The following is a 25,710-nucleotide window of genomic DNA, read 5'->3' on the forward strand; positions in this document are numbered from 1 at the left end:
CTCATAGACATAGAGGACTTTACTTAGAAACACAGTGAATGTTTAAAATGCATAGCTGCATACATCTTCTGTAGCTTTGTAACAATTTCCACTTCTGTTGGCTTAAGTCTCCTGCAATAAAAAAGAATAAACATCGCATTATAATAGGAATTCTACTATTTTTCTGCTTAGTATTTTCCCATATTTATTTGAAAATAAACTTCATTCTGCTCCTCTCCCCACCCCACCAGTGAGGAGGTTGAGGTGGGTAAAAGGAGTTGGGACACAGCCAGAGTAGCTGACTCCAGCTGACCACAGGGATATTCCATCTCATATGGCATCATTTTCAGCATATAAAGCTGGGGGAGGAAGGAGAAGGGTACATTCAGAGTGATGGTATTTGTCCTCCCAATTAACTCAAGTAGCTATTATGCATGGTGGAGCATGATGGAGCCCCGCTTACCCAGAGACAGCTGAACACCTGCCTGCCCTTGAGAAATAGTGAATGAATCCTTTGTTCTGCTTGTGTGTGCAGCTTCTGCTTTCCCTATTAAGCTGTCTATATTACAGCCCACGCAGTCACTCACGTTTACTCATCTGATTCTCTCCCCCATCCCATCAGAGAGCAAAAGTGGCTGTATGGGGTGGAGTTGCCAGCTGGGGCTAAATCTGAACACTTAGGGAACATAAGTCAGAGGAATCAAAAGTGAAATACCATGCAGGAAACCTAGGAGACAATATAATCTTGGAACGTAATTTTCTGGTTTCCTGATTCATTACTCTTTTTACATGAGGTTTACCTGACATTTCTCTTTCTGTTCTTTAAAACAAAGGGTATGGGAACAACCTTTATTCAAGTAGATGGCTTGCGATGAGGATAAACAGTATCAGCACTGATTGTGATTTTGTGAATGCAAAGTCATTCACAACTGTCATCTGTACAGATGAGAGTTTGGGGTGCCAGATGCAGAGGGGAAATAAGAGTGTGTAGGATTGGTCCTCAACTGACAGACCATCCTTTGACAAGCATTTCCAGCTGCCATAAGTAAAAGCAGCCTATAATTGGACTGTAAACAGGGTAGAGGATCAGGAAGTTCATTACATAGCTTTCACAGGGCTACATACCCTCTGCTTCCTTATTCTACCACTAGTCCTTTTGAGTCACCATCTATTAAGCTGTCTTTTTTCCTAGACTGCTCTAACCCTTGTTTCATCTCTCCAGTACTGTCACATTCCCTGCTTGCTATCACATTTGAATCCTTCCTCCATAAACTCACTCAACATCCAAAATACAGTCTGAAAGAGCATGATTTTGAATACAGCAGCAATTCTTATGCATCTCAGCACCTATCCTGGTCATTCACTGGACTGTTTCACAATCAGGAGCCAAGCAGTTAAGCTGGTTAACCTAGGTCCCATTTTAAAAACTGCATGGGTTAACAGAACTATTAACTCACAATGACAACAGAATAGAGTTTAAAGGATTTGGACTTGCTTTCTTGCTTGACTGTATGTTGTTTCACCCAAACAATGGTTCAACTACTATATTGCTACCACATAAAAAACAGATTGGGATGGCACAGTGGACTTCTTTGTCCTAGTATTAGGCTGCTCAACAGAAAAGTAAACTCTGGTCTCTGTTTCATCTCTTACCTTTTCAGGAACTGGATTAAATTTTTCTGTGGCTAGCACTACTGCCTTCACGTGATTTACTAGAAGAAAGAGAGGTTGAATTCCAAAACTCAACTTTAAGATACCACAATTATTCCAGTCCCCCAACCCAACCAGAATACATCACAAATGTGTTAGATTTTCTCTTTTGGCATATGAAGAAAAAAAGATTAGAAGAAATTAAGCAACCAAAATAGTGACTCTTGAAGTCCTTCAAGTAAAGACTCAACTCAGTCGCTCCCAAAAATCCCACAGAACTCTGGGCAAAAGTTAGAGCAGTAATAGCACTCCCAAATGATTCCTGCACTATCACTTCATTCAATATAAAGAATTTGTACTCAAAATGAATACTCGAACAATATACAGGCAGTAAATATATAGCTCAATATTCTCAGAACATGGAATGAAACCAACACATGATTACTCCTTCCAGAGTAACTTCACCTAGTATATGGTGTGGATCACAATCAAGACTTGAGTTAAAAATTCTCTTGCTAAAAAAATTTTGTGAATCACTAGGCTCCCACCTAAATATATAGTTGGATGTGACATTAAAATTATAGCCTCATCAACCAAGTTCAGGTGTATTAGTCATCCCACACAGAACAGAAATGTTCCTCTGGAGCCATTTTCCCTGGTACACAAATCTATATTCTAAACAGCCAATAGTTGAAGCAACATTCAGTTCTTGAAATCAGAGAAGAACAGAGTTAAATAAATATTCCTCGTATGTTTTTATCTAAGATAAAATTCCACAATAAAGATTAAGCAGAACCGCATCCCACAAGCATAAAAACATTATTTTAGTGCACTAGTCTATATTACAATCCTAGTTTAATACAGTTCTAGAGGGTTTACAAGAAGAAGGGCTGTGCATAAGGACAATCATTCTATTTTCAAACCAAGACATATCCCCAAACACTGAGCCAAGTAATAGCATACTGTATTCCCAAGACATACTGCCACTTTGTACTATAATTGAGTTAGAGCTTTAGATCTGTTCAGATAAGGGCAAAAGCACCAAAACATTTTCAGCTTGTGCTGGCAAAAGGAATGAGAAAGTGTATACAACACAGGGAAACAAAGGTTGCTGCAGAAAAAAATTCAAGGAGGGAGGGAAAGACAGCTGCTCAGAAGAAAAAAAAAGGAGATAAACACAGGAGAGAAGCAACTGGGGGGAGAAAATCCAGAACAGACTGAACAGATCTAAAAAGAGGAACTGTTAGGAGACTTTCCTCTTGTTTTATGGTGTAACCAGGCCAGATGAGGCAACTGGGCTTCAGAAGATGGGCAGAAAGTACAGCCCGTTTTAGCAAGCAAGCCTATAGGCATGCATCATCCTAAGGATGGGGAAGTCAGCATGGGAGCACAGACCCTCAAGCAGCAGACCAGCAGCCCAAGTGCCTACACCTGCTCCTTTGTTTCCAGCAGTGCAGATGGTCCTGTGCCCAGAGAGCCCAAGTTATCAGTCCCCCTGAGCGGTTGGACTTAACCACCAAAACAGCCAACAAGGGCAGCTCCCAGCACCCCAACGACTACAAGCTGTCCTAGGGGAGTCAGGGCTTCGACCAAGTGAAAGTGAGAGAAGTGTATGTTAGTATGGACAAATATACATTTTTAAAAAATTCTAAGCCTCTTCTGGAAAGTTACCACCCCAAAGTTATTTCCTTGCAAGTTACAGTCATAACAAGGACACATGGTGCTTTCAATAAAAAAAAAGAAAAAGAGAAATAGCTTAATCTCAAAATCAAGTGCCAGGTAGAAAACAGAGCTCTGCTCACTTTGGAACTAAGAAGTCTTGAGGAAAATAATAAACTGTACCTCCACATTCATCATCATCCCTTACCAACTAGTCAACAACAAGATAAAACTCTCTACATCAATAATACACAAAAGAAAAAATATTTAATTTAACTCCAGTAGAGAAATTCTTTACTTACAGTTGCTCAGTTTGGTCACATGCTTTTCCACCTTCAGCAGAAGATTAAAAAAAAGGATTAAAATCTCACTTTAATAAACAATAAAAAAATTCTGATTTTGTGTATTATTTACTCATTTTTTAATCAAAACAAAACCTTGTTTTTCATTTGCTTACTTTTCTTAGATTTTTAATTCAAATTATCTTGTTACTCTAGTGAATGAAATTACCTCCAAATTTTTCAAAAAACTTATTTTGATAAAGTTTTATTACTCTGATTTTAATACAAAACATGTTATATACATACATTTCTGTATGTACATGCATATATGCATTATGCATTGATACATGCATGTATGCATTAAAAAACATATATACAAAGACTTTACTATATACAATTTCTCTTTCATCTTGCACATCTAGTTCTGTTCACCCCTAGTTTGCCTTAGGTTCAGTAACCAGTTTTACTGCATTCTGGTTTAACGCCTTTTTCCTTCTTACTCCATTTCTCTATACAGATTTCTCCCTTCAAAGCTCTTATGAGTTGCTTCCATTCCTAAGCATTCCCCCAAAAAGTACAGCCTCTAAATTCCCCTGTATTCCAAGGAAAAAAAATCAGCACTAAATCAAACCCTTTATGGGAAAATATTGCTTACTGAATTCAGTTTGCATTTGATTCAGGACTCATGGAAGAGATTTAAATATCTAAAATAATGTGGTGTTCTAGAAGAAAGTATTTTATCAGAAAGAAATGATGTAAAATTCACATTAAACTTCATATATGAAGTGCTGTGGGTCATACCTTTGATTGCACTTTCAATGGAAAGCTAGAAATCGTTAAAAAAAACCCAAACAACTTACCTGTACATTTTCCTTTCCTTTTCGAATACAACTCATAAAGGACAATGGTAGTTACCAGAATAATAACTTCAGCCACAACTGCTATGAAGGGTTTGAGAGGTGCCATGAGGGACAGAACTTTAAGTTCCATCTTCCCTTCACTTTTCCCTAATTCGAAAACAGCTTCACACCAATATACACCAGCATCTTCCTTGGTGAGCTTGAGTATCCTCAGACGGGTTATATTGGCAGACAGTCTAGAAATTAGGTACTTGTCTGTCCACAAAGATTCATTAAGGATAACCTGAAAATAAAAAGGCATTACAAGTCTTATTAATGTAACAAGTTCTTAATCAAATTGTATCATTGACAAATAGTTCTATAAAGAGATGTAAAATGGGTGAGGAACGAGTGGCATTTGTGACACATGATTACTCCACCTCCAAGGGAAGGGTTTATCTTAGGTGGCCACCCTGGTTCCCTTTAGATTCAAAGGAAACATGAACTTTCAGTGGGTTAGTTGTCTGACCTTTTTTATATCAGGTCAGCTAAAAAGGTACCTTTGGCTCTATTGACTCTCTGATGACAAAGGTATCCTCAGGTGCCAGGATCTAATGCACAGCTTTCACCACAGCACAAAGCATAAACTTTCATGGGCACCGAGGTGTGAACACTGGGAAATATCCTGACAGTCTTACAAGTCAGTGCTACTCTCCAGCAGTATAATGAAAATAAATCTATTTAACTCCTCTCAAGAGCCCTCAGAAAAGGGCTAGAACACAGTGGCTATACTTCCCAGACAGATCATAGGCCAAGAAACAGAATTACTTTCCTCCCTGGAGGAGGAAAAGAAGGGACATATTCGTATCCTCCCTCTGTCCTACAGGATCTTACAAGTCTTCGACAGTGTGTCCCACTGAAAGATTTTTTTTGTATGAAGTGGCAAGATTTGAGGAATATAGCCAGCATAAATACAGCAAAACCAAGTCTCTCAAGACTCACCTTATCTGTTTTACTCTTACATGGTCTACAGGAGTAAGGCAGGGACTTTTTGGAAAAGAAACAACATACGAACCAGAAAAAAAAAAATTCTACGTCCCAGTAACAATGATTACTTCTAAATACCACATGTATTTTTTTCCACATACAGAGTTAACATTAAAGTTAATGGAAATGCAATTTGTAAAGCCTCCAATCAAGAGCCATCATACTTTACGAATTGTCTGTACTTTGCCACACTGTTTTGCTTGGCCAACAGATGGAGACCTTACCGGCTTACTTCCACTCAACATATACCAGGTCCAAGTCATGGGAGTAGAGTCACTTTTACAAACCATTACAGCTGTATCTTTTTCATAAGTGATTACAGGTTTTTCTCTTGCTTCAATTTTCGGTACTAAGAACAAGAAGGAAAAGTTCACCAAGTGAGAGATACAGGTTTGAATTAGTGTTACAGAAAGAATATATTCAGGTATGTATTTATAGTTGTCTATTCACTTCTCTTTCACTTAAACACAGATGATTCTATCATTCATGACATGATGTAAATGAGGAGTCATTTCATGTTGATATTTCATATACAGAATTTGTAAAGAAGACTATCGGAACCCTTTTCTCAGTTGCTGTGCGATCTTAAAAGTTGCCAATTAATACCAAACACTAAGTGATAATCAGACTGTGATTTCTACCCTTGCCCATTTCCTCTTTCCCTTCCTTGATATCTGTAAGCTATATGCTTCAGTTTTATTACACTAGAAACAAACATAGAATTTTCCTGCAGTTTCACTCAATCTGCAGAAACTGACAGAAGTCTGTTCCAGCCACAGTGCGACTACATAATGGTATCTGGCAAGCTGTGCATGCAGAGAACTTTTCCAAAATTAAGACAAAACTGCAAATTGTAGATCTGTAGTTACAAGTATTTACTGAGCTGAAGTAATGACTTTTGGATGCATGACAATAAATAGGATTTTTGGTCTTATCTTGCTGAGGACACAATACAGTCAACAAGAAACAAGACATCAGTTTAACTTCAGAGCTACTTGCCCAAGCCACTTTAACTGCGGGTATCCCTCAAGCTTTGAAAAGCCCAGAAAGGCTGTTGAATGTATTGAGGCTATCCAACAGATACTGTTAGAGCTTAGCAATTACATCACGCTAGAGCATGTATTTCCCCTTCCCCCTCCTTTCCCTCTCTATTAAGATGTTCACCAACATGTTTTCCTCAGATCCAATTATTTTAAATTTTTCTTAAAGTTTCACTGCTCTACTTTGTACATGCAGATCCAGTACATACTTAAAATTATGCTGATCACACTAAACAGGTCAAGTACTTGCTTTGCAGCAATTATGATGAACTTGATACAAACTAAGATTGTTCTTGTCCCCCCCCCTTGACTAGCCAAGTACAAACTATTTTTCCCAAAAAAGTTGACTTCTCATGTGTATTCAAACTTCAGAGCTTCCAGTCCAGAAACATAAAACCAATTTTTTGATAACAATTGCTTTCAGCCTCATTTGCTGCACCATACATCAATCCAGCCTCATTATTAATGAAGTCTTCTCACTCCATGTGCATGTATTATCATTCAACACTACCCTTAGGAGTACTGGTGGAGTATGTTCACTGCTGTGAGTAAAAGGGATGACCTCACTAATAACTGTTGCCACCTCTGAAATTTAGAGAAGACAAAAGGAGGCTGGGGTAAACAAAAAAAGGAGCAAGAGGAAACAAACAAAAACCACATATACTACCCAGCACAACAAGCTTATGTGGCAGTCAAAAAGATTCAGCCATGCTGATCAGTGGCAAAGCACAGCTATAGGTATTACCAGCAATACATGTGAACACATTAGCCACGATCAAGGATATGAATATCCACCATGAGTTCTGGGATCTGGCTCTTTAACAGCTGCTAATTTCTGAATGTGCACAAAGAAATAATCTACTCTGTCCCAGGCATTTTTCCAAGCAGATCATACCAGATTTGGTGACAAAACACTTCTGCTGCACCGACAAAAATCAACTGTTGAAGAGACAGACAGCTGTTAGTTAGCACCAGCATTTACACCAGTGAGATTTCCATACAGTTTTAAAGACCAGAGCTATTTCATAGTGCATGTTCCTCAAAAGCTGCTTAAGGATCCCCAAACAAAGGGCAAACACAAATTAATCTATTCTACCTTTTTATAAGCTTGCAACACTTCTCAACACTAAAATACCCATGAATGTTCTCTGTGTTTAATAATTTGAACTTCCTTTAAATATCTCATTGTCTGCAGACATGAGTAAAAACCTAACTCCACAAAACCTGCAGGGTTACACCAGGCCAGGAAGCAGGGGAAAGGAGAGGAGAGGTAAAACATCCAATCATGCCAAACTGCCTAGTGGAAGAGTTATAGCAGCTAGTTACAGCAGTGATGACTTTAGCTACTGAGCTTATACCAACACATTACTCATCTTTCAGTTTCAGAACTGTTCTTCCTGCATTATTGACTGGAAGATTCAAGGACTTCTCTTTCCCATTTCCCTCACTCTTGCACAATCATAGAAAGTGTCAAGCCAGTACTTTTTATGGCATCAGAAGTGATGGCGTTCAACCATTGTGAAGCAATTCTCCCATCTTCTTATAATAAATCAACCAGTCCTATGCACTGTCCCGGAAAAGACAACTTCCCTATTGAGCCATTGCTGCCCTTACTGCAAGAGATATTGTATACTTTCAAAAAAAAAAAAAGTCTCCTTGGACTTTTTTCAATTGAAACAGACATGGTTAGTTACTCAACTAAACCTTACCCACATACTGACAGGAAAAATACATCATCATTTTCAGAGATTAAAAGGCTTGAATAAACTACAATTTTGTCTTCATTCAGTATTGCAAGCTAGTCTCCACCGGCTGAAGGTCTGAAAGCAGGTGTCAACACTAAAGATTTGAACACACATGAGGTTTGCTCGAGTCATATTACCAGATATTCCACTGAACAAAGGCAGCTTGCAGCACTGAGAATCAGTAAGCCCTGCTAGTTATTTCAGCTGAGGTTAGGATATTGATTGATGAGTTGGGGTTTCTCAGAGCCTGTGCTCAGGGGAAAATCTCTCACGTACGAGCCTGTAGATCCCCCACAGATTAAATGCTTCCCTTGCTCTTTGCAAAATTTGGGTAGTGGGAACAGAGAAGGGAATAACTCTCTCATGAGAGTTATTCACCATAACAGTAGTGTGTACTAATTTCATTTCGGCACATCTTCCATTCACCTACTACTGTCAGGGATAACATTATTGGAGAAGAGAACACAGAACAGAAGAAAGGGCACGCATACTGCCAATGAAGCATCTAATTGTTCATGTAAGTGCTATTCTTAGAGAGAATAAAACATGCACTAAAACAGTAATTTAGTGTTTAAGAAATACAACTGAAATTTTAAAAAAAAAATCTGCCTCTATTCTACCAATCTCTGCTTCACATTTAACACCAAATCTCAGACCAAACTTTCAAGTTACTGGCTCTACTTTTGGAAGAATTTATATGAGACACCATCCTTTATTCCCATCCCCCAGAAAGTGAAGAGTATTCACTCAGGCTCTAGGGATGGACAGGGAAAGGGGGATCAGTTACTCATTAAGGGAAAAAAACCTAGACCTGTATGTTCTTTTGGTTGTTAGGAAATTTTTTTAAAAAGGATTTTAGCTTTTGTCTTCCTTCCATGCTACAGAAATGACTTTGAAAGTAATTCTCACTTAGCTTGACCTTATTAGTCATTACTTATCAAATTAAGTTTCAATTTCCATACTCTCTAGAAGCCATATTAATACAGGTTTGTAGTGGTCAGGTGAAACAAAAATTTAAAAATCAATAAAAATTAATTAAATACAATTACCGTGTAAATGAAACGTAGCACTGATTTCTTTGTCACCTTTCAGAATACAGCTGTAACTTCCCATCTTACTGCTATCCACTATCACCAATCTTAAAAAAAAAAAAAAAAATCATCCATTTGCTTTTTGCACGTATTTTCTTTTGTCTTACAACTATGAGTGACTGCTAATTAACATTCTAAAGAAAATAGTAAGGATTAGTAGCAGGGAACATACATCACTGAAACACTAGGATTCAGGTTTAGTGCAGTGCAGAAACAGCATGACATTTTTAAGAAAACAGAAGACCACAAGAACATAAACATTCTTTTCACTCTTCGTGGTCACAGAAGGCCAAAACATCTTTAAGCAGTATGATCTATATGTTACCAAATCAGAAACAAGTTCACCATGTCAACTATCTAGCATATCCTATGTAGGACTTTAGGAAGAACAAACCATGGAAGTAATCTACCCTGAAACCAGTCAGTTCAACACAAAAAAGGAGTTTTGAAGAGCTTCCAGCATCTTCTCCACTGGCAAACTATAGGTTTCACTGGCACTCTGAAAAAGACCTGCATGGCTGTGCTTGTGTATATGTATATCAGAAAAGTGACAATCACATTGTCATATTTTCTGTCACAGAAATTTTATAAAATTATTATTGCTGTTAAGAAACCTAAGCTTGAACTCAGAAATGAACTGGAGACCACCTGGTTAAAAATGTGTAAATGACCTAATTTTAAAGAACAACAGCAAATTGTACTAATTGTAGAAAGGTTTCTATAACATTTGAGTTTCTGTAGAGGTTTGAAAGAGTTAAGAAAACCTTCAAAACATCTTTAGTGTAAAGCTGATTTCTTCTCTGTTTTGCTAATTATGAAGGAAAGGAAACTGGCCATTGATGCTTTCCAGACTTCTGCAAAGCAGCAAGGAGGTGGAAAAGACAAATGTCAAAAGAGAAACTGCTAGAATACCTCAATCTCAGACTGATATTACTATTTCACTTACTGAACAGAACTACTGAACCTCAAAGAACTGTGTCCTTATTTATGTTCTTTTCTTGCATTATGCTCTTTTTCTTGTTTTATTTTTCCCAGCACTAGAGGAAGAACTACCTGCACCCTTTCTCCTTTCCTGTAGCTCCAATATGATGATTAATCTTTGCATTTGGCTTTTTTCCAATATATACATGACTAGTGTTGGGCAGTGTATATACATGTGATAACTCTTTAGAGCCTGCAAATCACACTGTCAAGAATGCTACTTACTTGATGCTCCAGCTGTTCTCAGTTTTAGTGGTGTGACTGATTGTTTCATTCCCCCTTTTCCAAGTCACTTGAGGACTTTTTAAATGAGAATTCGGATCTAATTTGCATGAAAGTTCAACTGTAGTTGCATTGGCCAAACTGATATTTCTTTCCAGCAAAGTACCAGGAGGACCTAGAAAAAGTTTAAAAGATTTTTACTGAAAAAACCAGATTTCTTTATGCTTGGGGAAGAAGAGATTGGAAGATTGTGTTTGCATATGCAGGATTACAGTTGAATACAGAGCACTACTCATACTTTACAGGGTAAAAAAAAAACACCCGCAATGTACCTCAGTAATGTTCTTAAGCCCTGTTATGATACACAAGTATTACAATAATAACACACTCCATTTTGTAGGTAAACTTCCTAGTTTACCTACGAAGGGGTCTATTATAGAAACATAGATACTCATTTCACTGAAAGCAAGGTAGATTCATGTGTTTACATTATTTAACCCAAACAAAAAATATTAAGTACATAGTAAGTATATAGAAAGTGATATTAATGTCAAGAAGAGTAAGCTATAAATATCTATAACCCTCTGGATTTTAGACAGTTGCAGATTTTTATGCTACTGAGATCACAGCCATATCCTAATTCTAGGGAAGTTGTTGATAAAGTCCACATCCCTAACATTGTTGGACCACAGTTGGATCCAGTCTTTCACACTACATATACTCCAGCAGAAATCAAATCATCTTCAAACCAATCTACAGCTGCCTTTGCCTTCCTGACAAGTTTGTAGAATTACAATGTGAAAATATTCCAATACAGTAGGAAAAGCATAACAGGTTTTTGCTTTTAACAAGGTTCACACATATCCAAAAAGTAGGTTTTACACAGCAAGTATCTTCTGACCCATAGAAACAGCCTTTTATACGAAAACATGTTAAACATTGTACCTGTTAGCAATGACATTTTATTCCATAATTGGCCTTTTGTTTCATGTCTTCTAGATACAACTGTGGTTAGTCCATCTGAATTCTTCATGAAAATTTATTGCAAGCATCACCCCAATCCTAGACAAGCCCTGCAGTACTTGATAGTCAAAAGAGTGCAGTTGTATTTCACAGCTTGCATTCTTTCCAAGAGAAAAGGAAGCTTTAAAATACAGCTCACTGTCTTAGTAACGCAAGTCATACCTAGTCAACAGCAAGGCCTGGTTGAAGTAGAAGCACCAGATACTTCCCAGTACAGAATATAAGTGAACTTGAGTGGGTCTGGCAGAGAAATTTACAACCTGAAGAACAGCATGTCTAGAACTTCAAGTCCCAGTCAAAATATTTCAGATCTGCTGAACTGGAAATAAACTTAGAAATGTAACACCTCAGCCTTTCATAGCAGAGCAGAGTCAGTTATTGAAACATTTATTAGAGTGATTACACAATAAATGAGTCAAGCATAACTCTGCTTGTTGAGGTTGCTTATGATCAAATTTTACAAATGGAACTGGTTTCACAGCAGAAAAAGTCTAACAGTCAGATTACACTGGTTAAAATAGAATCTGTACCTTTTGAGATTATTTTAAAGTTAAAGCCACCCTTTAAATGAACAGAACAAGGAAACACTATGATATTGAAGATTAACCACTAGCAAGACTGACATCTGGGGCAACCCTGTACCAAGAGAACACGTACCATAACAGGAAACAGACACTACCTTAAGTTTCCTGCCAGAAGAAAATACAGCATAAATGCTGCACAATTATATCCTTAAAGTATCATGCCAGTACTTTGCAAACCTTTAAGAGATTTCAGTTTTTCCAGTTGCCCAAGAAATTAATTAGAAAATATTATTTGGCAACTGGAAACTTCACATCTTCTTTAGGAATGGGTTTAATCTTACCTTTTCTCCATGCTTTAACTCCTGTAATGCTGCTAAGCTAACACCTGTACCCTAGCTTACATGGTCTCTCCGAGTGGATTCACTAGTGCAAAAGAACTGTTACTTCAATTGATTTGGAGGAAGAGATAGGTATGAATTGTTTTTACTTGTAGTTTTAATAATGAATGTAATTCTCTACTGCAAAACAGTTGTTAGAACACAATAGTCAATGGTAGCATAAACTTATTTTTATTCTTTTACTGAGCTCATCACATGCTCACTCTGAGCTTCACTCCTTCTACAACTCATATCAAAGATTATCTGTAAGCACAGGCATTGGATATAAAATAAGGGAAGATAAAAAATAACACACTCACCAGGTAGAAGTATCTCAAACTGCAGAAAAGAGCCATTAGACTGGTGCTCCTTGCTTGGCTGCTTGAGATCTTGTGTGGTAAGATCTGGACCTAACAAGGTTTGGGGCAAAGCAAAGTAATATATTATTCTATGTAAGTAATCACAGCAGCATGTCAATAAGGTAGTGCAACCATTACTTATAGCAATCTTGGGGGGGAAATAATAACCTTGCCAAATGCTGACTACTACAGAGATCCTATTATATATCTTGTGTGTTAACAGTCAGAATCTTAAAGCAGCAGTGTTGTGGGGTTGCTGTTATAGCAATTATGCTATGCTAGAAGATGGTTTCCAGCTTTTATTTAATGCTCTAATTGTAAATGTCAATACTCTAAAAATGTCATCACTGTTCCACAGCCTGATTCAAGAAGTCACTTATATATTACAGATGGATCCTAGAACCATACAGGACTACATCCATGTTTAAATAGTTCCTGAAAAAGCAGTAAGCTTTAGAAAAATAAAGAAACAGAGGGACAGAACACTGCCATTCCCAAAGCCACTACAATTTTATCATACAGCCAAAAAGTCTAGGCAAGAACACCACTAGAACATGTGATCCACTAGAACACAGAGATCCTCACTGCTCCACAAAACTTCTATTGTCCTGTCCAGGAAATGCGCTTCCACACAAGAAGACTATCAATATCAATCATCATGTGCCAGATTAAAAACTACTCCTTTTGTGAGGAAAACCTACATTTAAAAGGTTTACTATTTTCTGCAAAATCCCTTTTCAGAAGGACTATGGATTCCATACTCTTCAGAGAGTATGCGATCCTTTATAAAGCCCTACAAAGCTTAGCTTGATACAGCAACTGTAAGCACAGACAGTCTGTTCCCATCACTTGTTCACACACTCAGTGTATTTCAAGAACAGAAAAGAGCAAATTAATAAACTACAGCTCTAAGAGTTGTAGACCAACTACAATAATCCTCTTTTAATTTAGTGATGATACAAAGGAAATAGATCCCCACACCTACCCCTACTAGACACACTAAATGTTTTAAGCCACATCTTACATGCTTGAAAATAATTTCTCAGATATTTCATAATGCATTGCAGAAATACATGAATAGTAATTACTGTCTAATCATACAGCATTGTAAGAGAAAATTATTCTAGATTTTGTAGAACGAAAGGGGCTTCATAATCTCTCCTGTCCATGGATAGAAAAGTTGTCTACTCACAACTGAGAAAATAAGAGGAATTGGACTGCAGCTTAGTCTTCTTGCTGAGAGAAGCACTGGGTGGCAGAGTTGATCACTGTGCAGTAGAAATAGTACCTCTGAAAGCCTAGATCTCGGTATAATTACTCCTTCTCCTTTCCTGAATAAAATAATGAACTTTCACATAAAGTTCTTAAACATGTGCCTCTCAGCTCAGCGCTGAAGGCTAGCTGAAGTTCCCGCTAGTAGTTTGCATCTAAAGGCATAAACAGAGGTACTACATGCCTTTCAAGTTGCTGGTCAGTTTCAGAAGGCACCATAGCACAAGGAACGCTCTGCAATAGGTGATCAACCTTTTGCCTGGCTTGTTCCACCTGTGCTTTCATACCTTCCATCAAGGTTCAACCAGTTTAAGCAAAAATAAAGCTATAAAATACTAAGGTGGTTGGTATGGACGAACAGGGCATGTTGTTGAGAGCAGACTGTTGTGAACCTCAACTGGCAGCCCAAAATGACTTTTTAAGCAAAGGAAAGCTGTCCCTAGTAGTAGTCACGAAGTCCTGTTGCTCTAGACAAGAACACAAGCAAACCTTGGTCTCTGCCCAATGGAGAAACAAACTAGTACAGTGTTTACCCACGAATTAACATGTAAAGGCTAAAAGTTCTGGCAAACCTTAGCCTGTCTGTGTGCACAAACACTCTGACAACATGCCAAGGCTGTCATGGATTACCTGAGTTTCTGTCAGTCTACTACATGCATCACCTGGTTTGTTATTAAAATCCCTCAGGATGACATATTCAGAAGGCACCACTGCCAGTTCATATGGTAGCTGTTACCCACCCATAAAAAAACAGACAGCCTTTAGAATGTCTTGCACTCCAATAGGATTTTCATACTGACCTTTTATCCTCAATTCACATATCAAATGAAAATAGCCAGGTGAGGTCATATTATATGAAATACTTCATTATCTTAGCTCCTATTTCTATTTGTGTTTACGTACATAGAAAGCTACTGAATCTATTAGCTACTGCACTCGTAGATCTCACAGAGCTAAAAAGCTCTGAAGATGAACAGCAGATAAATAGCGATGAACAGCAGATAAATAGCATTATCTCCAACAAAAAAAACCTGCGGAGGGAGCAACTTGTCATAACTTGATTGAGTTCATGTACAAATATAACTTGCCATTTTTGATTTGCACTAATGAACATGAGCTTTGGTACACTGCTGAAATCCTCCTTCTCTGATCTTTACAAAGAAATAAGAGGCAGAATCAACAATCATTCATTTCTTCTCCTGCCTGGAACTTATTCTCTGCTCCCCGTCACAACCACAGTTAAGGCCCAGCAAATAAAAGTAGAAGGGACAACGGATGTTTTCGACACAGTTGTAATTAATAAAATAGATGGATGAAGGCAGCAGGCACAGTGATGCAAGGGCATTATTGCACCTTTCACTAATACAAGAGCATAAGGAGCCCTCACATGAAAAATTATCAGGTCTAAGTGGTAGAACACTCCTGCAATGGTACTACTTCAGGCATTGTCCAACCTCCAGGGTCACTGCCTGCTTTAATGGCATATATGCATAGGGGCAACAGGTCACACAACTGGCAGCTGGATAGCTTTTTCCAGTACTACAGATGCTTATAACACTTAATCTCTTAAAGCAATGGCTTTAAAAGGTCTAGATAGTATATCTACTCTTGTTTCTTCTGAAAAGTGACAATTTTTTATTTTAAAAGGCTTGAGTATGAAACATGCTACATAATAAATAAGTATCACTAGGAAAAAGTACTATAAGTTTAGGTGTACTGAAATAAAACAATTACCAGATGATTCATTAAGTCCAGCTTGCATCTTAGTCAAGGAGTTCGCCTGAGACTGACTGGCATCTTGTGTTGTCATAACTGGATCTAAAAAAAAGTTTAAAGAAATTTAATTCGAGTTAGAAGCTAGTTCATGAGAAAGATTCAAGAAGAAGCTCCTCACCTCAGCATTCCTTCTCCATTTCTTCCCAAGTTCTGAGCATATACATGGAAAAATGCACAAGAACTGTTTTTCAGTAGTTCTTTAGCTCACTTTAGCAAGAAAATATTGAAGAACAGAGGCAGTATTAATTTGATCTCTAATTTCTGTATACAGCTCTTTTCCTGTAGTTAGTCTACAGTCAAACAAAGCCATTCTTCAGAATATTACAGTAGACTTTATAAACTGTACTCCTGAATTTCTCCTGGGCTTAGACAACCACTGACTCTAGTTGACTGCTTTTAACACGGATTAGCAGAATTGCTAATAGAATAAGGACTTCATTACAACCTTAAAAAGTCTAGCGTGATCCAATGAACAAACCTTATTTCCTCCTATTAGCAACTTGGTAAGCAAAACAAAAGACACCTGTGTCAAACACAAACTTCAACATATAATACTAATGATGATTTCCATTTTCCTTAACACCACTACAAATCTGATCCTCCATCTATAACAGGTTTTTTTCCCAACAGCCAGGTTAAGACTCTAGGATTTTGCTTTATGCTCTTGACTGGAGAAAGAACAGCAGGGGAAGAAGATGACTTCCTTACTTTAAGTCTTTGTGTCACTCTCCTACTAAGAATTCAAGGTATGTAGATGTTTTAGAAGAAGGGAAATGTTTGGTCCTTCCTTTCTGTTTCCACATTTGGGTGGCAGAGCTAGTTAGCACAAAATGAACACTATCTTCACATGCTAGTGAAGGTATTGCAGGACATATTCTACCACCACAACACTCAGAGTAAGGGATTCTGCCTGTAGGCACAAAGGGCAAAAAGGGCATGTTTTAGAGTTACAGTTAAAGTCTTGGGGGCATGGGGGTGATAAGCTCTTTTAGGTATCCAAGACAGCAACAAACACGCATAGATGAAAAGTGAAAACCTACATCATACTTTTAAGTCCATTCAAACTTTTGAGAACTGCATGCTTTCAGCAAAGGTGAAGTCAGCACTCTGCCATTTCCTACAAATGAATGACACTACTAACGCTCCTACCCCATTTCAGCACTATAGGCACAGACAACCCACAGACGCTCCCACTGGCACTTCCAGCACACAGTCACTCAAGACTACATCACAGTCATGCCTGGCTTGCACCATCTGCTCTCTCAGTCTGCGCATCATACTTCAACCAGTTTGGATCAAGAGTAAAACAAGGTAATCAAAGGATATGATCTAAAAAGTTAAGTGTTATGGGTTCTCAACATCAGTTTGTTTAATTTGCATAATTTTTCATAGTAGTCCACTGGTCTCACAGCTAATTCTTCCCTACCAGTCCTTCCCCTAAGAAAATAATTTAAGAAATCTGCTCCGAACATCTGCTGGCTTATGACCCAGCCAGTAAGTCTTACTCTCTGCTTTACAGAGGTGCTGAGAGCAGGAAGAGCTATTATTTTTCTGATATTCATGGTTAAGTTTGAAGAAAGCTCCATGGATTTTTATACCTGAAGCATCTTGAGGCATTCTAAGTATGTCGTGGATCACCTGCACAGTAATTAAAATCCCCAAAGATTATAAATTTAGAAGGTGCAAATGCCAAGATGTACACCAGCTCTATTATGTCTCTGCAATGAAGACAGATCATCTGCAACATGGTCTGCATATTAACATTATTCTCATCTTGGCTTTCCTCCTTGATTCATGTATTAAGTGCAACCAGCCAAGTCGTGCTATTTCTTGTCACCACTGCTCTCACATCTTCAGTCTTATCTGTCCATATGTCAAACTACACAGAACAGAGGTAACATTGCACCGCTCTTCTCCTCTCATATACACCTGCTGAATAGCATCAGAGATCAAGGTTAGGCACCACTGCAAGATTAGTGTCATCCAGCCAGGCAATGATGTAAGCAAGTCAAGTAACTTCTCAAACTACTGAGTCAGAGCTGCATGCCTTAGCTTTTAACTGACTTGCATTAGATTTAATCGACAGCGTGGTAGCTTGTAGAGCTCTTGTTCCAAGAGTATGATGTCATTAATTTATTTTTCCACCTTATGTCTGCTCCATACTGCAGTCAATATTTGGGGGATAAACTGTGGATGTACCATGCTCATCATCATCATCAGAACAATGTCAGACTTAAAAATCTATTTGCTCTCTTTCAGCCACAAAGGTGCTGAACAAAGAGAGGCTGAAATATAATTTAGTTTAATTTAACATCATTAAGGTTTGCTATCAATCATATATATACTCTGTGTAAGTACACAAGCATTCAGTAGCACCCCAAACCACTCACCAGAACCTCCTAATACCCCTGAGACACCAGAGAACCAACATGAAGGACTTCCAAATGCCCTGATAAACACACTTCCCTCAGGGCAAACCAGAAAAATTCAACCTGTAAACAAAGTCTGTAAGAAGTGAGGTTTGTTCTCATCGTCCTTGGTTTCTTCAGGAGCAGAAGATGAGAGATAAGATGTGGTGGGATTGCTTTTCCTAAATCAGTCAACTACATAAGGCAACCACAATAGTAACCAAACAAAGAAGCAAGTTCTGAACAACTGTGCTGTGATGTATTAAAAATTACCCGTAGCTCAACACAGAATAAAAGCAATGGCTTAAATTTTTCCAAAACAATTATCCAAGTTAAACAACTATACATCTATAAAAACATTTAATGCAAGTCTAAAGAAAACAGCCTTACTCTCTATGGATAAAAGGAACTAAACCTGCTACCTTAGTTCTAATAAAACCTGACCCGATATCCATCACCTTGGGAAGATGGTAGATTTGTGGAAATTTTGGAAACAAAAATAGGGTTTTGTTGTTTAATTTGTTCGGCTTTTTTTCTTTTTTTTTTTTTCATAAGAGTACATAATTTCACCAATTGCTTTATATATAAACTTGGAATTGCTTCAACTACTATCAGGTTACAGTTTTTTGGCAGCAACAGACATCAGAAAAAACCACCTCATGGCAAGTTAGCCACATGGTGACTTACATGTTCCTGTAAATATCGGCAATTTACAGTCACAAAACTTCTCAATGAAGTAAGCTGTCACAAAGGCCTTCAAGTTTTGCACATGTGCAGAAATAACACATACATATTTCACAGACTGTTTAAGACCTACAAAGCAGATTTTTCCCTGCGCATATAAATACATACTTTAAACAAGCCTTAAGAACTGCAAAGTATGTTTCCTTTCACATTATGTGAGACCACTACGAAGTTTAAGAAAGCTACCATCACACGAGAAACAGTACTGCTCCTCTCAGTATTAAGGAGGCAGGCACAAACATATAACTATTTATATAACACACACTGAAGATGTAGCTGAACTACTGATGGTTAATTCAAGTCACAGCCATGGTGTTCACACGTACATCACGACAGAACTCCCGGCCTTGGTAAGACCTGTTCTAGAAAGCTCATCTTGCACAGCAAACATCAGCTATTTGGTAGCTCCTCCTGATATCATTCCATTCTACTCTGCAGCAGCTCCCAAAGCAGGGATTAACAGCAGAAATCCACTGATTTAAGAAATAAACTCGTATTTCCTGAGAATTGCCTGGCCCCATGCTAAACTGCTGAAAACCACTACAAGAAGAACAAGGTCCGGAAGGCTCAAGCCCCTCATCCTTCATGGATTTTAAATGCCACTTTTAAAACCTCAGCATTAAATCCCAAGGAGCATTTCTCCCAACCTGCTAGGCATACTGATATTTTAGCACTGTAATCTACCAATTCGTTCTTTTTTTCCCCAGGATTTAAATGTTTTTCTCAGTAAGGATAGGGCAGCAATAAAACACTATCCCTCAGCCTCCCAGTCCTGCACCTCTGAGCTAGTAAACCCTCCCGTTTCTGACAAGAGACAGTAGTGAAGCTACAGGACCGCACAAAGCGGATGGGCCGCCGCCAGCCACCCCGATGGCGGGGGACAGCGGGGAGGGGATTGATTCCCTGGTGCCCTAAAACAGCCCCGAGCGCTGAGGGAGGCAGCGGCGGCCGGGAGGGTCGGGGCCGCTGAGGAGAAGAAACGGCTCAGCCATTTCCACAGGCACAACCGAACAGCAGCCGCCCGGCTGGGCCAGCGCCGCGCTACCCCGGGAGCCGGGGGGATGCTGCGGGCCAGGGAGGACCTTTGCTCCCGGGCGGTGTCCCGGCCCCCTCGCACCAGCCTGCCCGACACTAAGGGCGGGGAGGACCCGGCCCGCGGCACAAGGGAGCTTTTCCATTTACCTGCGGGGCTCCCGCCCGAGAAACTGATGCAGAGCAGCAACAGCAGCGGCGGCAGCAGCCGCCCCAGGCACCTCCCGGCGAAGGTGGCAGGCATGGTACCCCCGCCGCGCTTCCCGGGCTCGGCCGAGCTCGGCCCCGCACCCCGGGCTGTGCCGGCTCAGGAAGCCTCGAGCGCACCGGAGCGGCTCTGCGGCAGAGCCGGCTGGTACCGCAGCGACAGGGGTCAAAAACTGAAGCAAAGCGGCCCCAAATGCACCTGTGCAAGAAAAACGACAGACAAAAGAAACGGCCGGCCAGCACCGGTTACACAGCCGATCCCCGGGGCAAAAGGACCTGCCCCGCGCTCCGCTCGCCGCCCTTTATGTGGCGGAGGAAGGGCGGGGGCGCGCACCGGTGCCTAATTGGAGCGGGGCCCTGCGCCTGAGCCTCCTGGGAGACCCCCCGGGGTCGGCGGGAGGGTTACGGGGCAGGTAGGGCGGCTGGGGCAGGTCTTGTTTTTGTCCCCAAGGGCCGCGGCTGCGGGACCACCGTGGGTGGAGCGGTGCTCGGGGGCAGCCGGCGCTGGCACGGCTTGGCCGGAGAAGGTTGCCTGGGGCAGAGCCAGCTTGTCCCTCCCCTTTGGCTGGTGATCTTCTGGACAGCCCGGCTTCGAGGGTCAGTGGCTCCAGGGCAGCTGGGCTATACTGTATGGGAGTTGCGGCTTTTTCACACCTGTCCTTCTGAATCCCTCAGCTTGTAGAAAAGTGCCCAGGGAGCAGCATTTTTAGCAGAAGCTTCTGAGGTCTTTGATTATGGCTTGGTGCAATTGCTTACTCTCTTTTATTCTGTATTTATATGTAGTTACATGGTAAACCCACTCAGGTATGTGTATACATGCATTTCTGATTGTTCCTTGGTAAATAACTGATTTCTGATTGTGCAATATGAAATCTGACAAAGTGGCATTCTCCAAAAGAGAAACTTTGGGATAATTACTGCTTCTTCCTTCTTGTCAAGAAAAGGGTTACTTCAGTAATGCAAAGGTTGAACCGCGTAGAAGCTTTATATCAATGATGCAAAAAGGTCACTGCAAATAAGCCTTTACATCATCTTAGCTCTGATGTTGGCAGAGCTATAGGAGTTTATGTAGAACAAACGCCCCATGTGTTGATTTTCCAGGATTGTACGTGTTCATGCTGTGTTCCATATCCTTCAATACCAGTACAATGTCTTTCAGAATAAAATTTTAATTCATAAAAACTCCCAATTTATACAACTAACAGCAAAAGACTAGGAACAGGATTGCTTTGATAAACCCTTGCTGTATGTTACAGGAGGACTCAGGATGCAATGTGCTGTAAGGAGAGATTGAACCTCCAGCATTTTGTTAATCTTCCAGCCTGCTAAAATTGCACAGAATGATAGGATTCAGAGAAAGAATCCAATTCAGATAAATTTTTTAGGAATGGTAGATATCTTCAGCTTTTAATGGGAAAAAAGGTGGCTGGCACTTGAAAGCTGTTTTATTTGAACCAGTTAGGTCTGAAGAGATTTCTCTCAGGGAGGGGGAAGAAGAGGGGAAGAGAAGGGGAGGGGGAGGGGAGAGAGAGGAAGGGAGAGAGGGGAGGAGGGGAGGAGAGGGAGAGGAGAAATTGTCAACTGCCTTTAGATAGGAAGGGACTGATTTGCAGTTCCAGTTAGCTCTCCCTGAAATGGGTGGAAAGAAAACCTTAGATTTGCCTGATTTAGCAGTTTGGTGTGCAGCACCTCTTGGTGAGAGAGTTTTTGTCCACCTAGAATCCACATGGACTGGTTAGTGAGTGGCAAGTCTGTATAGAAATTTATTACTAAAGACTGCCAGCTGGCATGAATGGAGTTGCTAGGGCACTCCAGTCTAGTACTTTAGCTGTAGTTTTATCAGTTTTTGCTCAGTGGAAACTGTAGAGGTTCTGATGGAGACAATTTGTTTTTAATGATTTGATGTCATGTCCTGTATAGGACTGGCTTTTATCCTTCTTACTGAGTTATCTTTGGTGAGCAATCTGAAGATATGGTGAATACCTTTGCAGGATAACATCTCAACTCTTTAGGGCTTCTTATCTGCTAATAGTATATCCCACACTTAATGCTGAATTGGAGGGAAACAATTATTAAACTACTCCTGAGGAAGCTGTTTTTTTCTATACTCATAGTAAAAGATGCAGAAGCCTCAACACAACGGAAGGGAGAAAGGCAAAGAGGAAGCAGAATTTAGAGGAACCAGTCAAGCAAACCAAGCAGCCCTTTAAGGGTTTCAGTGCTCCAGAGTATGCCATACCATAATAACGTGCTAGTATTAGATTATTCCTGAAGTACTCTGGATGGATTTGGTAGATCATTAAAAGTGAGAGATTTCAGAAATTATAAAGTTAGTGATAATAATGATAAAGCAGGATACTGGGGATATTAAAAAAAAAAAAATAGCTGTCATATTTTTTTGCATTTGGAAACAGGAAATTTTCAGGAAAAGTATTTCTATTTAGATTGTACATACTAAGACTAATCTGCTTCACTTATTAACGTCCAGCATATTTTGCTCTTCTCTCTTGAGCTAATTCTTTTCTCTCGCTTCCATAGAGAAACTTTGACTTATTCTCACAAGGAAATTACTTGGTAGTTGTGACAGTTGTTTTGGAATAAGGACTCATATATTGAACCATACTCTGGCTTATAAGAAAACTTATGTTTAATAAAATCTCTGATACTGGGAAATTGCTGGTTTACTCAGCTAGAAGGTCTTTGCCAAAATTTTTCATAACAAAACAAAAGTAAATGAAACTCTGAAAGTTGATGTGATATGCAGAAGAAAAATCTGGATGGTAATTTGTACTTTTACAGCTCCTTTTCACTAACAACAAAGTTTTGTGTTCTCAAAGCTTAGTCTTTAGTATTCATTTATTTCTGTTAATAACTAAAACAATAAAATAACCAAAGGACATACACGATCCAGCAGTTTCTTGTCTGGAGGTTTACTTTTTACAAAAGCCACTCAAATTCTGAAAAGGTAATTAAATGTATGTGAGAAGAACTGAGAAAAAGAAGCAGACAGTCAAAAGAGCCTGAAAACCTTTTAGGTGGAAGTTTAGAGACATTTCACGAATGGGGTTTAACAACTTTCAATATCTGAAGCTGAATCATCAAGACTTGCTAGGTTCTACGTAGATTTTTCCAACATTAAAGGACTTTAATGAGGAGACTTTTTTTATGGGTATGAAATTTTTAATTGTAAAAGCAGGAAAACAAATAGTGGTAAATAGGAGTCACAATTTAGAATTACTTCAGAAATAAGTCTTGCAAGGTGTCCAGGAGGTAACTTTGCAAGGCCAGGAGATAACATGTTACTAATCTGTGGACCACTATCAAACAGATATGCCACAAGAGATGTTATGCAACACCTCCATGGGTTCCCCATTCTGCAGTAACAGGTTATAATAAAATTTAAAAAACCAATGCAGAATGCATATGTTTCTGAAAGCCAAGGAACTATACTAAATGCCTGTGCAAGACTACAAACCAGAATTTTATTTTCTTCTCCAAATATTTATTTTTTGCTTGTTCTTAAAGGATTTAACTAAGTGGACCTCTTGGCTGGATTTAAAACTACAGGGCAGATTATGCAATCCTCATACTCTGCAATTAGTTACTCTGCACTGAGTCTGCATCCTGCTAAGTGGCTGTAAATCCAAGTATCTCCTGCTACCTTCTCAAAGGCACTTTGCAAGATTAAGCATATAATCTCTATTGAGAATTCTGCCATTTATCAAATGTTTAATGTTGTATACGAAACAAAAACTGGGGTATAATGCTTTAGGAAGATATATTTTGAAGATCTTAGGTTGCTGCCAGTATGAATTACTGAGCTTGTTGATATTGATCATATAAAATCATAAACTGTTACTGTGCAGGTTTGCAGATTATGCAGTATGACTCTGCTCAGAAAAGGCTTTGTTCACGTGGCAAACACAACATCATAAGGAACTGGCATCCAAAAATTCAGCCAAGCAAGATTTTTTGGACAGAGTTCTTTCTACCACCAGCCCCTGCTTTCTGATGTCTGAACAAAAATGACATTTTGAAAATGGAAAATATAATGTAAAAAACCAGTCTTTTGTTAAAAATACAATTTAAATTGAAACCTTATGTACAGACAACTAAAAAATTGTGTAAAATCTGTTAAGCGTAAAAATAAAGTTCACAATGATAAGAATGCATACCGTCTCATCACAAGGTTTGCTTTGCAAGCTGTTGCTTCAAAATATGCAGAAGATATTTTTTATGTCTCAAACAGGACCAGACTTCGAGGGAGGCAGTATCTTTCATTACAATAAGGTAGCTGCAAAAAATAAGCCAGGCTCTGATTTGAATACAATTTGAAAACAATTACTCTAAATCTGAATACAATTTGAGAACAATTGGTCTAATTGTAATTATGCTGAGGGCATGCAGTCTTACCTACTGCTTTAATATCAGCAAAAAGATCACCTTTGATAAGTCTGTCTTTTTTACGAATTCTTCATTTTCCTTTCAAACTTTTGAAAATAGCTTCTCTTCTGTGGCAACAATAAAAAAATCATAAGAACCCTTTTATATAGTGAACTATATAAGATGGTATACTCCATTCTGCTGCAGTACCTGCTCAAGGATCAGCAATAAGCAGGAGCACTACGTTGTCTGGTGAACCAGGCCTTGCTTATGTCATTGAAATTGGGCTTCTTGGAGTAATTAATGTGTGAATGCTTTTCTGCATTTTTTGTGGGTATGGTGGCAGAGTGTAGACTTTGTCTTATCCAAATTACCTTTTTTATGGGTTTCATGGGCTGTGGAGTTTTGTAGGTTTGGATTTTTGTTTGTTTGTTTGTTTTTTGGGGTTCCCCTCCCCCACCCCATAGTTGACAGAAACAATGTTTCTCCAAAAATTTTTTTTTTAATTTGGACATATGAAATATGTTAGTAATTTTGAAGATAAGACCTGAAGATAAGGCAGCATAAAATAAGTAACAAGTAAAGTGTCCTAAGCCTTATTGATTATATTCCTGGTGGAGAGAGGTCATTCAGGTTAAACACTACGCCATTTGTTTATGAGGCAGCTTCAGTAAACTTTAGAAACCCTGACAGCATCCTTTTACTTTCATCACTGTTTTTCCTTTATGTATTATTTTTGAAAGAAAAAAATGGGGTTCAATGAAAGAAAGGGGGGAAAGCTATGTAACTAAAAGCATTATTTGTAATTCCAAAATCGTGAGATTTTAAACAGTTTTTATTAATCTTTTGCTATTTAATTCTTTTGTCTCTTAAATGAAAGCTAAGAAGATTTTTTTCTGATGACAGGACTTCTGCCACCAGTGAGGGAGCAGAAGTATGAAGAAAAAGGATTGCAAAAGCCATGAGACAATCTTCAGCACTTTTACTGACTGCAGAGTCATCAGCCGAAACTGCACAACTGAAGTGCGAGGAACCTTGATCACATTAAAACTTTGCAGAACACAGGTAAAA

At 39.0% G+C, this 25,710-nt stretch overlaps 1 protein-coding gene and 1 long non-coding RNA gene across 3 annotated transcripts; one reads left to right on the top strand and one right to left on the bottom strand.

The window, feature by feature from the left end:
* EMB (embigin) lies at positions 1–20,565 on the bottom strand. 2 transcript variants are annotated; one of them, XM_032675969.1, is made up of 10 exons: positions 20,196–20,565; positions 15,824–15,909; positions 12,779–12,868; positions 10,538–10,709; positions 9,290–9,378; positions 5,680–5,804; positions 4,430–4,712; positions 3,591–3,621; positions 1,633–1,691; positions 1–111 (listed from the first exon to the last, which is right to left on the bottom strand). In XM_032675969.1, exons 1-9 carry the CDS (start codon positions 20,291–20,293, stop codon positions 1,649–1,651), a joined length of 1,017 nt encoding a protein of 338 aa, XP_032531860.1. In that variant the 5' UTR covers positions 20,294–20,565; the 3' UTR covers positions 1–111; positions 1,633–1,648. The 2 variants fall into 2 exon arrangements, with proteins under 2 accessions (XP_032531860.1, XP_032531861.1); XM_032675970.1 differs by having other exon boundaries at positions 15,824–15,907; positions 20,200–20,564.
* LOC116780689 lies at positions 20,286–25,710 on the top strand. Its single transcript, XR_004354574.1, has 2 exons — positions 20,286–20,669; positions 25,546–25,710. It is a non-coding gene; the product is annotated as an uncharacterized LOC116780689 (long non-coding RNA).

The sequence above is a fragment of the Chiroxiphia lanceolata genome, chromosome Z (genome assembly GCF_009829145.1).
Source record: "Chiroxiphia lanceolata isolate bChiLan1 chromosome Z, bChiLan1.pri, whole genome shotgun sequence".
Taxonomy (NCBI): domain Eukaryota; kingdom Metazoa; phylum Chordata; class Aves; order Passeriformes; family Pipridae; genus Chiroxiphia; species Chiroxiphia lanceolata.

Excerpts from the sequence above, each read along its gene's own strand:
- EMB (XM_032675969.1), bottom strand. The coding sequence starts at position 20,293 with ATGCCTGCCACCTTCGCCGGGAGGTGCCTGGGGCGGCTGCTGCCGCCG. Across the intron at positions 9,379-10,537 it reads GAGAACAGCTGGAGCATCAA|ATTGGTGATAGTGGATAGCA; the intron begins GTAAGTAGCATT and ends TTTTTTTTTAAG. Across the intron at positions 1,692-3,590 it reads TGTGACCAAACTGAGCAACT|TAAATCACGTGAAGGCAGTA; the intron begins GTAAGTAAAGAA and ends TCTTTCTTCTAG.